Source organism: Accipiter gentilis, chromosome 13, assembly GCF_929443795.1.
Source record: "Accipiter gentilis chromosome 13, bAccGen1.1, whole genome shotgun sequence".
Classification (NCBI taxonomy): Eukaryota; Metazoa; Chordata; class Aves; order Accipitriformes; family Accipitridae; genus Astur; species Astur gentilis.
Window position 1 is genome coordinate 29815913 of NC_064892.1, and position 15467 is coordinate 29831379.

General features: G+C 38.1%; 1 protein-coding gene across 3 annotated transcripts in view; it reads left to right on the forward strand.

The window, feature by feature from the left end:
• The window catches only part of DGKH (diacylglycerol kinase eta), a 163577-nt gene extending 148412 nt beyond the window's left edge, over positions 1-15165 (forward strand). For 2 of the 3 annotated variants that reach the window (XM_049815766.1, XM_049815765.1), the window contains 6 exons: positions 782-887; positions 2461-2553; positions 6703-6822; positions 7190-7298; positions 8697-8827; positions 14922-15165. In XM_049815766.1, the coding sequence (XP_049671723.1) occupies positions 782-887; positions 2461-2553; positions 6703-6822; positions 7190-7298; positions 8697-8827; positions 14922-15011 (649 nt within the window). In that variant the 3' untranslated portion in view covers positions 15012-15165. The remainder of the gene's footprint in view (positions 1-781; positions 888-2460; positions 2554-6702; positions 6823-7189; positions 7299-8696; positions 8828-14921) is intronic. The other variant, XM_049815764.1, reaches the window with a different exon arrangement.
• The last annotated feature ends 302 nt before the right edge of the window (positions 15166-15467 follow it).

Genomic DNA, 15467 nt, shown 5'->3' on the forward strand with positions numbered 1-15467 from the left:
ATAAAGAAGACACTTCAATTTTAACAGAAAAAAAAAACCCTAGGTTTTTTTAAGGAAAGCATATTTTTTAAAAAATCAGAACCTTTTATGAAGCTGCTATTCAGTTCATCATGATAACAAATTATCTCAAGCATCAAAATGAATTCTTGGAGTATGTGTTGTTGCACTGATAATATAAGAAAGGAATTGAAGAATTACATATTCTTTTTATACTGGTCACTTAAGTAGACATAGAAGAATAATTTAGGTTATAAATTAACCACAGTGAAATTTAACCAAGACAGCTTAAAAACTTTACTGTTCTAGAGATTGTCTTGAGGTTGTAATTACAGCTGGACTTCCCATCATCTCAAATTATTGCAGCCAATTTTAATGTCACATCTGAAGGATATGCCTTTTGAAATAGGTGTAATGGTTTTTAAGATAACTTCAAGTAAGTTATCTTAATGTGCTAGGGTTTTCCTCTATAGTTTATTTGAATTAATAGCCCCAATATTTTTAGTACAATTTTTGCGTAGCATTTGTGTTCTAAGACAAATAAATGTGTCTCAGTATTTCATAGCAGAATAAATGATCTGCATTATGTATATCATTTATGAGGTGCTGTAGTGCTTGAAGAGATACTTAATTTCAACTTTTGTTATAAAGGACTATATTTTTTTTAAAGTGTTTTGTGAAACATATCTTTGTATATTTTCTCATCTGATAAAGTTGTGTAGTCTTAAGACTTATTCTTTAAAGGAAGTAAGAATTATTTTTCTCTTTTTTAATGTTTTTGTAGGATCTGTGAAGCAGCAAAAATACATGGCCTCTTGGAGCAGGAGCTTGCTCATGCTGTTAATGCATGTTCACATGCATTAAATAAAGCCAACCCAAGGTTTCCGGAGGTAAAGGAAGAACAGAGATTTATGTATAAGCAAATAAGCTATAATATCTGCGTGCATAAGCTTGTGACACGTGAGCTGTATTGTATTCCCTGTCCCCATATTAAAACAAGTTGGATGACAATTCTTGAAATTTTTGATAAACGAGTCTCCTGAATATGCACACACATGCTCAAATTTAAATGAAATTGCTTAACAGATGAATGGATGTTGTATCTTCCGGTATCTTCTCCCTTTTTTTGCCACTTTTTCTAAGGTGAAAGTAAAGGGAAAGTTACTTCCAGTTCTGAAGGTGCTGCTCTGTGTGGCAGCAGGGAGTCTCAGCCCTTCACATGCATAGAGAAACACCCCATAGGTGATGAATTTGGTAGAGAACATGTTCAATGATTCTGAAATTTATTAATAATACCAGGAATGGGAGGTAGGAGAAGTGCCTTTTTACAGAAGGGTATCAAAGAGGAGAGTCCCGTCCTGGTGTTAGATCAATACAATATCTGAAAAGGCAGAAGGTGCAGTTTCTGTATTCATCAGCGTCCTCCCCAGCTGATATTCTCTTTTGTGAACACTGGACGTTAGAAAGGGACATTAATGACACTTAAAATGCAGGCCACCTGGGTGTTGTTGCAGGGGGAGTGAGCACTCGAAAGCGAGATAGGGAGTTTGGAGTAGGGGCACGGTAAGAGTACGTCTGTTGCCTTTTGGAAGCAGTCAAGAATTTGCTCCATCTGCAACGGTAGTCCACAGCCAGGGGTGCTCATCCTGAAGCGATGCAGTAGCACTTATTAAATCAAGTGAGGTGGTGTACTAAGGTAGCTCTGAGCATGAATAAAACAAACTCAGGTCAGCAAACACCAAAAAACAATAGGTGAAGTAAGCTCACATCTGCTTGCAGACAACTGTGTAGGCATGTCCCCAGACACAGAGTGGAGGCATGACAAAGGCTGAACAAATGCTGTTACTACATAAAGGTCGATTCTTCTGGATGCATTCACAGAAATTTTCATGCTTAATTGTTATCCAAGTGCTATGCAGAGAATGCAAAGGGGGTGAGGGGAAAAGAGTTTCCTGGTTTCTCTCTTCACACTAGACAATCTGGGTGTTTTCAGGGACTGGACCCCAAAAATATTAATTAGGTAGAGGCTGTCGATATCTAACCTAAATTTTCATATGGTAAATATATTAATTAGCCTTTGCTTCTTAAAATATGGTTAGCAGCTTACTTCTGCTAAGGATAAGGTGAACAATTCAGATCAACAGTCGTTGTTAAATGAGGCCCACAACTTTTCTGCTGGCCCTTGTCATCCATAAAAATCATGGATTCGTCTCACAGGTGGCTGGTCACTTGATGATCTTCAGGATTGTATAAGGTCATTTTAAATGAAGTTGAGGAAAAGACAGTAAATAGATACTACATTTTTGTTTTCTATACTCAGTGCTGAAGAAGTTGGCCGTGTAAAGCTAAACGGATGTATTTCTTCTAGGAGAAGATGCAAGATCTGTGCTGTAAGCCCAAAGAACTTATTCTCAGTCTGACTTGCATCGCTTCAAATAATTTTTATGCTTCTTTATTCCCCAGAGCCTTACCAGAAACACTGCCATGGAGATAGCTGTCAATGTGAAGGCTCTACATAATGAAACTGAATCTCTGCTAGTAGGAAGAGTTCCTTTGGTAAGGTCACAAAATACATGGTTTTATTCCCTCATTCAGATTACCTGTGATTTGTTCTTTGCTGATTTTTTAAATCAGCACAGGATTTATGACATGCTATAAGAAGCCCTGTAAGACCGATTGGAGGATATCATACTGCATTTGTGGCTTGGATCGGAATGAGTTATGAATTCTTGTCCTAGGTTGGCATCCATCTTACCTCACTTCAGATATCTAAAAGGTCATTGCCTGGGCTCTTCTTTTTAATAGTCAGTGGAGAGAAAAAAGTATCCCCGTTGAGGTTGATTCACACTTAACTGTCTTGGAGTCCTATCTTAGAAAAAGATAAATCATCTTCTGGAAGTTTAGCATTTAAGTGAACTTCTGGAGTTCTATTATGTGGACATCTTCAGAGTTTAAAGACAACCTGGAGTGAGAGCTGTTCAGACTCATACTTTCAAGTTCTACAGATCTGATCTGGGCAAGTACATCTCACTGTTGTTCTAATACCTGGCAGGAATTATTTTATGATCTTTAGCTGGTAAGTGTTCAGTGGACCTTTGATGGTACTTGCAGACTTTGCATCTTCTTCTTCTTCAGCTAGTGTTTCTGTGCCTGAAATGATGAAGACTGCTCAAGAATTGTTGTACCTGGATGTATAATTAGAAAATTTCTACATGTGACATTGTGAAGAGAAGAAAGATGTCAGGTTTTCTATGCTGGTCCAGTTTTACATTAAGAAGATACTCAATAGGAGCAGTTATATTTTCTTTGGCTGTTATAATTAAAAATGGATATCAATAGGAACGTTTTCGTTTAGCTCAGGGTATGAAACTTACTGGTGCAGGTTCACATACCTTTTTACACAAGTGATAAATGGTACGTGCCTGTTCTACAGTAACCTAAAGTTAATATGGTCTAAAGGCTAATAAGCATTTAAGTTCTAGAAATAGTCAAAGATTATTACTGGATCATATGATTCAGTTTATGAGGTTTTAGAAGGGAAAGTTACTCATTAGATGTTTTTGTCCAAGAAAAGGGAAAAGTATCTGTTTTTTTTCAAATGGCTATTACTAATTCCCCATATTTAAGATTGAATGGGGAATCAAAATACAGAAATTTGTTTAAATTTTAAAATTGTTTAGGAAGATGAATTAGAAGAAAAGCTTTAAGTTGGTGGTGCCATGCTAGGACTAGTGTAATTTATCAAGGCAGTCTGGAAATAATGTTAGTATGGAAACCTTCCCATTGAAACCTTATCTTTTCTGTAGCCAGTTGTGATCTCATTGTGTTGTTGAACTGGTCCCTTGTTGAGGTTCCAAAGCTTAATTTGATTCATTTGTCCATTTCTGATTTTTACATGTTGTACTTCTGCTTCTTGTTATGGTTTGTGCAAATGAGTCATGAGTCTACATTGACCCCATTTTTAATAAAAAGGCCGTTTGGAAGATACCGAGATAATCTTCCAGAAATGTCCATTACGCTCCTTTGACATTGTGTTTGTTTAGAACAGTATTTCACAGCCACAATAACAAGGCACCCTGGTTAACCTTATTGCTATGTACTTTATAAATGCTGAAGCTGCGTGTGTGTTGGTCCCTGATTCTATTAAAACAGAGACAGATGAAATGTAGGGTGTTGCTTGACGCATCAGCTGCTTCCATCATACACTGTTCTCCAAATTATGTCTCTTTTCTGGCAAAGGCGGACATTCTTTCTTTAATATCTTTCTTTTTTTTTTTTTTTTTTTTTTTTTCTTCTTCAATTCTCCCTCACCCTTCTTTTCTGTGATCAAAGCTCCTGATAGCAGTAAATTGATGCCTTTGTTGCATATACTACTTGGTAAGCTTTTTCTTTGGTTGCCATTTACCGGCTCTTGAGTCTTTCTGTTACGGCTCCTGAAGGAGACAGAAGAAATATAAATACATATACAAGGAGACTGTGATTCCTGCCACCTCCTGTAAGATACGATTAACAAAAGTTCATACAACAGTATTAGCTAGATGACATCAAGTGGTGAATTAGCTATAAATATCATTTTTAATGAAATGATAAGATGGGAAAATGAAGCTGATTTGTGGAAGTACCCAGATGGTTATGGCTGGAATACAGTTTGGAAAAAATAAAAAATACTATGTTTTGTCTAGATATTTTCCAAAGGCACTGTTTCCATGTTTGCTTTTTAAAAAGCATTTCCAGTCTGGAACAGAGCACATTTTCCCATGTACTAAGGGAGAAATATGACAGAATGTTTTATTTCAACTGACTGAAATGATCTGAGCTCACTGAAGTAAAATATTTTCATATAAAAAATTTCATTTGGGAAGGAATTGAGAAATTCCTTTATTTTCGTTGTTTCATTCATAGTGTTAATTTCCATCTTGGAAATAAGAAGCTTTTCCAAGATGTTGTAGGAGGAGAATTAACCCTAAATTGCTAACTCTTCCTTTACCAGAATTACACTACTCTTTTGGGTTCATTTCAGGAGCAATATTGCCAATGTATACACTTTCTCACCATCAGATGAGAGGGTTTTTGTGCCCAAGCAAAAAAAGGAATTGTTTTCCTTTTAGAATCAAGCAATTAGGCAAGTGCTTGTTGAGAAAGACAGAACTTTGCTTCATTCATTTATATAAAATAAAAGACTTAAATAATTTCTTAAAAATGAAAACACAAGAGAAGTTCTAACTTCTTCAAAGACAAGTGGGTCTTCCACTGTGCTCCAAATTAACTGAACTGTTCAAATTGAGAAAAAGAAGGGAAGGCAAAAGAAAGATCGGAGTCTGCTTATGGGCACTGCATTCTGTGAGCTTTAGAAGAGGAAATAACATGATAGCAAGAGGGAGCTTAGATTTCCAGTATTCCTATACTAAACAGCAACATCTTACTAAAGATGGTCTCTTCTTTGAAAGGTGGTAACGTATGCAAACTAGTGAAACAAAGGAAAGAAGTTTATGTTAGGTAGGATAAATTAATAGGGGCTTGTAATTCGTCAGCAAACCCCCAATGACATCAAAATCTTTTTCCGGCGCTAGAGATCAAAGATTCTCCTACAACTCCATTTTAAAAATGTATTCACTAGGATGTAACTTAATTAGATCCTTTTAAAAGGATATTCTGCATTGGTTTGGGACTACTTCAAAGAGAGAAATAGATGTTCAGATCACTTTATTAGTGATTCCAAGCAACTCGTTCCAGGATTCAACTCTTTACCTCAAATGGTGTTTCAGCAATGCCAGATAAGCCCCAAACAGCTTTCCAGGGATCAGCTGCCTGTCTTACGTCTTCTTCTTGGGTTCGACTCACGCAACAGCTGCAGAATAGTTTTCAGACCAGGGTTTTAAGGAAAACTGGTACCTCCATGGGGTTCTCAAAGTGTTGACAGAGCCAAATTCCTATAGGTCAGCAAGTCCCAAGCTTTTTACAGTTACCACTTTCTTTGCCTCTTTGGCCTTCACTGATGTCTTTGGCTTTTCGTCCCCCATCTGGGGCTGCAGTCGTGTCCCTCTTCCATGCTTGGTCCCCGTTCTTCCCACCCTCAGCCAGCAGCAGTGGCTATCGCTGCACGGCTCACCTATTTAGAAGGGGTAGCGCAGGTATCATATCACCACTGGAAGACCTTTGAGAATGGAGCGTCTTCAGTAAGATCCTTATCCTCTTACTTGACCACGAGAGTGATCTGTCGTATGAAGACATTTGCAAATAAGAACTCTGGCTTACTACCATCTATTCAATTTCTTTACACCACTTTTCACACAAAGATTTTCCAGGCTCTTGCTCTTCTGGTAAAGTTTTATCTCCCTTGTGCTGGTAGCTTCCATTTCTAGTGTGTTTTCTAGTATTGGTGTTTTCAGATAACTTTTGCTCTGTGAAGACCTAGGAGTGCAGTGAAGGATGACAGTGATTGACAGCTAGGTCCAGCTGGTCTGCACCAAAAGTCTCAGCTGTCTCAATCATCCCTTTGTGTGTGACTATACTGAATATAGTGTCAAGGTGGTCTGATGCATCTCTGAAGGAAAATCTAATTTTGGAAGATTATTTGTTTTCATCATTTGTTTACGCTCACCATGAAGCAGTCATCTGTTTTTGCGTGGTAACAACATGTCTAGATTTAAATGTTATATCTTAATAAAACTAAAAATACTATTTTTCTGGCCTGTTTATAAACAGCAGTTAGAAGCTCCCCATGAAGAACTGTTGTCTGATGCTTTGCACAGCGTGGAAATAGAGTTGAGAAAACTTGCTGAGATTCCTTGGCTTTATTATGTTTTTCAACCAAATGATGATGAGGTGAGTTTGATTAATACTTCCTGTTTCTAATTAAGCTTAATTTTCTTTTGATAGGGAAGGGTAAGTTAGAATCCCTCATGACCTGGAGAGGCAATTTCAGTAGTGATGCTGGATCATTTCTGTCTGCTGTGAACAAGCTTCTAAGCTTAGGGCTTTTTTTGTGTTTTGTTCCCTTTTGTGAATGTAAAGGCTTTGAATGGTTATTTAATAAATGAAACACGTATAGAGTTAAATCCTGACATTATTCTTTACGGAAGTAAAATTTGGTCTTAATTTTGAGATTAACTGTGAATTACCATCTCAAGCATGTAATTTAACTGTTGTTTTCTATTAATTAGAGGTAACTTATGTCTCTTCTTTCATGCAGGATCCCCCTCTGGATTATGCTAAAAGAAACAATAGAAGTACAGTGTTTCGCATAGTGCCAAAGTTTAAAAAAGAAAAAGTTCAGAAGCATAAGACCAGCCCGCAGCCTGGTATGTGTTTTGAAATTACAAGAAAAATAGTAGCATTTGGGGAAAATGTGATTTTGTGGGTTTTTTTGGTAAGAGGTGACATGATGAACTCTACCTAAGAGTACGATCAGAGTGAAAAGCAACTGAGCTAACTAGCATCTTCGTTAGGATGAGGATTTCTTTCCATGCATTTAGAAAGCATTCGGTAGGACCCCAAGACTTCCAAGTGAGCCAAAGAACCACTACGGAAATATTTAGATAGTTTTATCATGCAACAGGACCTGTGTCTTTGCTGGTGGTTACATTCGATTAATTCATTGCAATACAAGCCATAGGTAAACACACTTTTTCCCTGTGAAGCTCCAATTCAGGTTTTTCAGGTTAGTTTCAGAAGATGTGCAACTGCTTTTATCACACTGGTTTAATTAACCAGTTATTCTTAAATTTCAGATGGGTTTTAATATTAGTGAGCAAGGCAGATCAAACAAAAAGCCAGGATAGTCAATATTGATTTTTTTAATTAGAAGTTGAACAAACTCCACTCTCCTCTCTTCCCACTCTTATCCATGAACTTAGTTCCTTAAGATTATGTCCAGGAGTTAATCAGTGATCAGATGGTCCTAAAACTGTTTCTACATCTTTATCTTTTTAATGGACAGTTGGTCATGATCTGCAAAATCTTGCAGTTGTTGATCAGACTTTAGGTTTCAGATTAGACTTCAGATTTCACTTCATTGTAAAACTGATCAGCATTGAATGAAGTTGCAAAATTATAGCAATAAGTAGCATAACTATTTTTGTTTTCAATAAATGTGGTCTTATTAGGACTAATGTGGGCAACTAACCTTGGAGAACAATGTTTTACAGAGAGCTGCTTAATGGCATATGTAACATAATAGCTTAAAGAATACTTGTTGCATTAATTAAGTATACTAGAGTCTGTTAATTAAAACTGGACTTGCTTGCTGCCATTGCTATATTTGACGTATGGTTGATATTTTAATTTTACATGTTAATTAGTTTTTGAAGGCTTCTCCTCTCCCTGGATGACTACTAATAAATTAATGGTATGAAGCAGAACAACATTAGACTTTGCGTCACTGATCCTAAGATGGTTTAATGTGAATTTGTTGGGACATGAGGTTTTAAGGCTTTACTGAAGAAACTGGAGTAAAGCTGAAAGCATGGCTGCAAAGCAAAGAACCCCAACTTTGTTTAGATACTTTCTCATGTTAACTGCTAACCTGTAACCTGCATGTAAAAAGGAAATTGTCAGTTTTTGTGGAAATGACACCTCTAACCTTTCCCTTTGCTAGCACGGCATTTCTACTCTGTTTTCCACTCTCTTTGGCCTAACCTTTGCTTGTGATGCATTTGAGCATGTAGAAATTAAGGGGGTTTTGCTCTTAACTTTGGTAGTTCAAAAATGGGGCACAGATGAAGTTGCTGCTTGGCTGGATCTGCTCAGTTTGGGAGAGTACAAAGAAATCTTCATCAGCCATGACATCCGAGGCTCTGAGCTTTTACATCTGGAAAGGCGAGATCTTAAGGTATTTCCTTTGTGCTACTTTTCTGCTATTGACCATTTTCTTTGACAAAACAACAACCAACTTTTCTTCTTTCCCTGCACTTGTTATGTGCTTGTAGCTTGGCTTACACTGTGCAAATATGCAATAAACTAATACGCGCTGTCCTTTGGCCTGAGTTTCTGAAGTGCTGACTTGTACTCGCAACAAAGAATATCTGTTATCCAAAACTTCCTTTGCAGAATGATAGCATTATGGTTTATGTCAGAAGGCATAAGAAAAGCACATTTGATATCTTACTGACATCAATGTAATATAATGTTATCTTCAAGAGTTCACCATTTCCATTAAACAGGATCAGTATGAATCAGTTGAAGGTGGTGATAATCATTTTGAATCTATCTACTGCCAGGCCAGCAGCTACGAGCAGCTGACCTGCTTCAGGTGATTTATTGTATATATATTGGATATAGTGGGTGTGAGAGAGATAAGCAGCTTAATAAATTGCGCCATTGGACTTGCATGGTGTTGGTGTTTGTGTGTCAAAATAGACCTTTGCAATAGGTTTTCTCGTCCCTGACCAACCTCTGCCTGATTTTAGCTGTAGAGATCTAAAAAAGAGCACTTTTTTTGACTCCAAAATTGTAAAACTTTCTTTCTCTGAGGTCAGATTGATAAGTTTTGCAGGGAGAAATGTTACCTAGCAGTCTGAAGCTGTTATTTGAGCTTGCTGGTCTTTTTCAAGAATGACTTAAGTGCATCCATTATATGTAATAGAGGCTATATCTTTGGGGATTCATTACATTACTTTTTCCGGGAACTCAGTAGTAATGACTTCTTGATAATGTGTTTTGCAACTGCTTTTAGCACATAAGAGAGGAAATAGGCTATTGTATAAATCGCACACGTTTACATTTAGAGTGCAAGTCATCGCTCTAGCCACAGTGCAGTAGTCTCCAGATAGAGGCAATACTTTCATCAAATATGCCATTTTTTGCGAAGTTTCTTATATAGTATGAAATCCTGACGTTATAAGGTAGTGCTTGCATTGTGTGACTGTTGCAGTAGAAGGCAGCTGCTGAAGATAGCTCTGTTTGAGATGATCTGTTTGGCTGTTGCGTATTATTTTACCCTGGGGTATTAGATCACCTAAGCTTTTTTTCATGGAAGGTAAATTCCTTTCTTTCTGGATAGTTCCTGGCATGGAGGGACAGTTTCAGGACAGTCCCTACCTGCAAAAATTCAGAAATAGAAAACTGTCCAAGCAATCCACCACTATGTTGCCATGCTAGATGTTACAAGTCCCTGTTCTGAATGGGCACTGAACAAGTTTAAAACTTACCTAGGAAACTCAGGATCACACAATGCATAGATTTGCTAAAATGTTAAGAAATCTTAAAAAAGAATTAAGATGTCAAATTTGTTCGAATAAATGATGGTGGGTAAGATCAGTGTTAACCTAGACGTGGCTTCTGGCCATGCCTCATTTCTCATAGGTATCACTTTGACTGCATGCCCAGAAGACTGGCTCTTCAACCAAGTAAATATCTGCAGCAGGGTAATCAGCAACCTGTTATCCCTGTTGCTAAGACTCATGCTAATTCAGCATAAATAAAACCCCATCACAAAGACCTATGCTCTGAAATATCTAAAAGCTTGTCTTAGAACCTACAACGAGACAGACTTTTACTGTCCCCTCTACCAGGGCTGCTGGAAGCACATACGAGGTTTTAAATTGCTCAGCATAGCTGGACGAGGAGTTGCTCTACGCAAGTTGCCAAGGGTATGTCCTCTGCTAGTGGACGTCTTGCTCTAGAATCGCTCTATCTGCTCGTTAGCCGATGCCGAGAGCTTCCAAAGCAGCGCTGTTCGTAAGGCAGGCCAGGTTTTTGGCCAAGCATGGCTTGTGTTCTATGTAGCAACGTTGAATTTAAATAGCGGAGTTTAGCACTCGTCCTGTTCGTTACGTAGGGGGCATGACCTCTGCAGGGAGCCGTTAAAGATGGCTCGGGGAGCCTGCAGTTTTCTGACCAGTGACCTGAATTGGTGTCAAGATGTGTAATGTGGTACCTAGGCCATGAGGAACACGTCACCAGCTGCTCTGTTAATTTTTCCTCCCTTTGGCTGTCGAGATGAGTCTTCAGTGCTCTCGCGAGCTATAATCTGTCTACAGCCTCTCCTCGAGTGCGAGGTTTGTGCTTCCTGCCAAGCTAAATGGGCTCGCCATTGATTCACAAGCTCTTAAGTCATGTGCAAGAGATTTACTTCTATTACCTCCCATGTCTACAACAGGAAAAATCGTTGCCTGTTTCAGTTGAATCCTTTGGGCCCACCTTTCTTCCTGTCGTCAAAAGTAGAGGCAAAAAGCAGTACGGAAAAGGATTTGATGAAACCCTTCCTTTGCACGCATCACTGAAATAGATTGATAAGTTCACTGAAAAATTGGACCTCTAATTATATATATATATTTCTGTGTAGCTTGTGCATCCTATTCTCAGTTAGCTCTGTGTGGCAAATGGCAAATGGAGAACACCTCCAAGAGGAACCGGACACCTCTCTCCATCCAGCCCCTGCAGTAATACCCTTTCTCCAGCCTCCTATGCCTGATTTTATTTAGGGGAATCTTAGACTTTTACATCCATGTGATTTTCTTCCCCTTGAGGAAAGGCTCAGTAGTGGATTGCAAACTATGCCATAGAAGCTGTAGAAAGCAAGCTTGTCGTGGCTGATTTTTTTTTTTTTTTTTTTTAACTTTATTTTACAAGGTAACGCATTGAAAACTAGACTCAGATTTTTCTGAAATAAATACTGGCATTCTTAGCATTGATAACAATGTTCCTATGTACACAACTTAATAATAATCAGAACTGCAACACGTTTGGTAGGATGAAGATGATGTCTCCTTAGAGCTCCATAGCAATGCTGGTTTCCTTGGAGAAAGGGTTTCCATGCCTCATGTCAGCAGTGCCGGTCAAGCTGAAGTCTGTGCTGAGGACTGCGGCATTTCGTCTCTGTGTTTCGCAGTAGCGTGTTTTAAGAAAGTTTTGGCATGGAAAATGTTTTCTAAGATTTGGTAGACTTCAGGCATGCTAGATGGCTTTTGACACTGGGAATGCAAGTAGGGGAGTTTTCTCATCTGGAAGATGTTAATATTAAGGAGTGGTTATATAAATTGTTTGGTAGTATTACATTGGTGGTACATTTGACCAAAATCTGTGGGGCAAACCTGGAATAAATGGGTTCTTGGCTAAGTAGACAGGGGCCTAAGTCACCATAATATAATGCAGATGCAGAACTCCTGAAAGCTGCTGCAAGAATTTTCATCAGCTTTTTCTTGCCCAACCTTTTTTTTTTTTTTTTTTTTCTTTTTCAGTTTTTTGAGCCTTACCTGCTGTAGGTCCAGAGATGGCAAAGTGGTTAGGGAGAGCAGAAGGAGAGGTGATCCTGTGGTTTTAAGGCCACAGCTGGGAAAAAAGAAAGGCTATTCTCTTCCTCAGACTCTGGCTAGAGTCTTGTCTTCAAACCCATATTTTAGTCAAATTGAATTTTTGTTAATTAGATATCAATTAAATATGGACAGATTATGTACAGCATGATGAAACTCAAGCATGCACAAAAATGCAGTGATCTTTGGGGATCTTGCTTTTTGAATGATGCATGATGTGCTTCTGTAGCAGATCCTTTTAGTCTGAGATGAGATAATTTCTGCGAACTTTCCTGCATCAGTAGTAAACTGAGAATACTAGATAGCATCTAGGGTCAGGAATGTATAAATTTTAATTTCCTCCAGACCAAACTATTACACAAGCATAAAAAAATCAGCTTTTGTCTTGTTGGTTGGGGTTTTTTTGCCCTGGAAGTGTGGCAGAATTTATCAAAAGGGTCCTCAAAAGCATGATGAGGCTCTTGAGATTTGCTCTTCTGATCTACATTACAGCAACTTCAACTGGAATGGAAATAAAACTGAAATCTCTTGCCTCTGAAACATAGGCGTTGTTCACGATACTTTGTAAAGGTTGGCGGAAAAAGTGGCTGAGTTTTCTGGGAATTTCATAATATGATTCTTTCCTCTGATCTTTGAAGTCTGGCAGCATCTCACTATGTTGCTTATCCAACAGAAGTTCTACTCGTGAAACATGTTTGTTTTGAAGAATTTGCAAGTTCTTAACCTTTAACATGTGTGGCTTCTCGTGGTTTGGAAAGTATCCTTATGGGTTTTCCCTTATGTAGAATTTCCTCCACACAGCAACTAGGCTATTTCAGTAGTTTCAATAGTCGTGTGTATTTTTGATTCATTGGAAAATTAAGTTTAGCATAAAAAAGAAAATATTCTCAAATCTAAAATGAAAAATATTATTGTCATTGTGGGATGAGTTTAACAAATGCTACCTACATCAATTCTCTTAACTTAAAAATGAGTACTACATTTTTTTATAAGTGAGATGAGCATTAGAAATGAAATATAAATTGATGTGATGTGGAAAATCAGAAGTTTTTTTCAGATAAGTTTATGAACGGCACTTGATTTGGGGGACTATAATGAACATATCTTGAACTCTAATGCTGACAACTTAGTGCCAAAATGCTGGAAAGGACGGTTACATATTTATCATACTGATAGTTTTCATCTGAAGAAATAACCAGGGTTTTTTTTCACCTCTAACATAACCAGAATTCAATCTTGACTCTCTGAAAATTAATCCACCTGTTTAATCTGTGCTGTGCTGCCTTTACAATAAAATAATTAATACATGCCCATCCTCCCACCCCTTTCTTCCTTTGGAGAAATGCAAAATTAATTGCATGCTAACACTTTTAAGTAATATAAGGCACAGATTTTCTGAGGTTTCTTCTGGCTATAGAAAGGTTGATACAGTCTTTGTGTAGAGTATGTACAGAATGTTATATATGGTTTCATTATTCACTCTGTATGAGGATAATTATTTCAAGCTGCTTAATTAGACTCCTTTCTTTCCTTTTAATGTCTTCATAATGGAAAATCTTCCTACTAAAATAAAATTATTTCTATTTCAGAAAAACAGATAGTGAAACTTCTAAGGTTTTTTTATTTAATCACAATCTAGTTACACGGGTAGCTAGTGTTTGACTCTCTGTCACTTGCTCAACATCACTAACACAAGGATTTTAAAGAGTTTTTCAAAGCTGGGTTTTACAGGTAAGGGAAGCAGATTTCCACCAAACTGGGCTGAAAAGTCATTAGCGCAGTCGAGGATCATTAGCACAGCTGGGCAGCCCATTCTGCTCTGACCATTGGACCAGTCAAAATTGAAAAGGGATGCTGCTAAAGCTGTTATTAATGCTGGAAGAGGTTTGCTGCAAAAAATTCTTGTCTGTTGTCACTCCCTACGGAGATGGGTCCCAGAAACCAATATTAGAAACATTTCAGCTGATGTGATTGCTTTAGTGGTGGCTGCAAGGAGATTTATGCTTGTGCTTTTTACATTTTCCTTTGGGATGTGACTGTCATGTCTCTGAGAACTTTTCTTCCAGCTCTCTAATCAGGAAGATCCATGTTGGGAGACGTCACCTTTTTGGAATGAAAAACAAACGCTTACCTTTTCTATTGCTCTCTAAAGGGAAGTTGTCCTACATGCCTGTAGCCGTTACATCCACTTTCCCTTGAGAAACTGGGGATGTGTGTGTTTGTTGATTAAAACAGACATCATAGGGCCTCAGATCAAGTGACATTGCTGGACAGAAGCTCTAATCCATCACATCCTACCAAGCATTAATGCTGTATTAGAGAGGAGGGGGAGATTGTTCTTTTTTTGCCAGAAATGGTGAGAGGTTTTATACTCAGAAGTCAAGTGAAAGATGTTTTTGACAGATATTGCAGTGCCTTGGGTTGTCATTATTGCAGGTAAGTAATTTTCTGTCTGCAAGACAGAGAAGGATTCATTGTATGCTCTAAGCAATTATTTTATTAGGCAACACTTGCTAGGGCCATGGAATCTTTTTTAGCTAATGTTGACTGCAGCGAGCACATTTCTAGATATCTGTTGCATGGCTAGATCATAATGAGGTGGTTTTTTTCCTTTTTTGTAAATAAACTTCCTTCTTTTTCTCTTTTTTTTTTTTTTTTTTGTTGATTCTGTAGGACCTGGGGATAACGAAAGTGGGTCATATGAAGCGAATTCTCCAGGGAATTAAAGAGCTCGGCAAGAACACCCCTTTGTCTGAAGTGTAATTACGCTGGTGCTCTCCGTAGAGAGAGAAGGGAAAGTTGCTGGAGAGGCAAAGCTGTTGCAGGCACTTGGCTGTCTTTGTAGTTTACTCTATGGAAGAATAAGCACCAGTGTTTGTACAGGCTAGTATCTCTGAATTCTTGTATGGTGAAGAGCTTGCTGCAAGACTACAAAAGGATTTGTGCCAAAAAAAAAAAAAAAAAGGAAAAGGTGACATGTTCCGTGAAGACGTTTTCTCGGTGTGCAAACTTGGCCAGTTCGGATAAGCACATTTTGGTAAATCGATTGGTTTATGGTGAACTGCACTGACTGGAAAATATAATCAAGAAATGATTGCTTTGCTTCCATGCAGCTCAGTATGCCTCTCTTTATGCTGCAGCAAGATACCACTATACAGCATGAGGTTGTCCGGTTATCCTTCCGAGGCATAGCTCCGTAAAACCTCCTGTGCCGGAGAC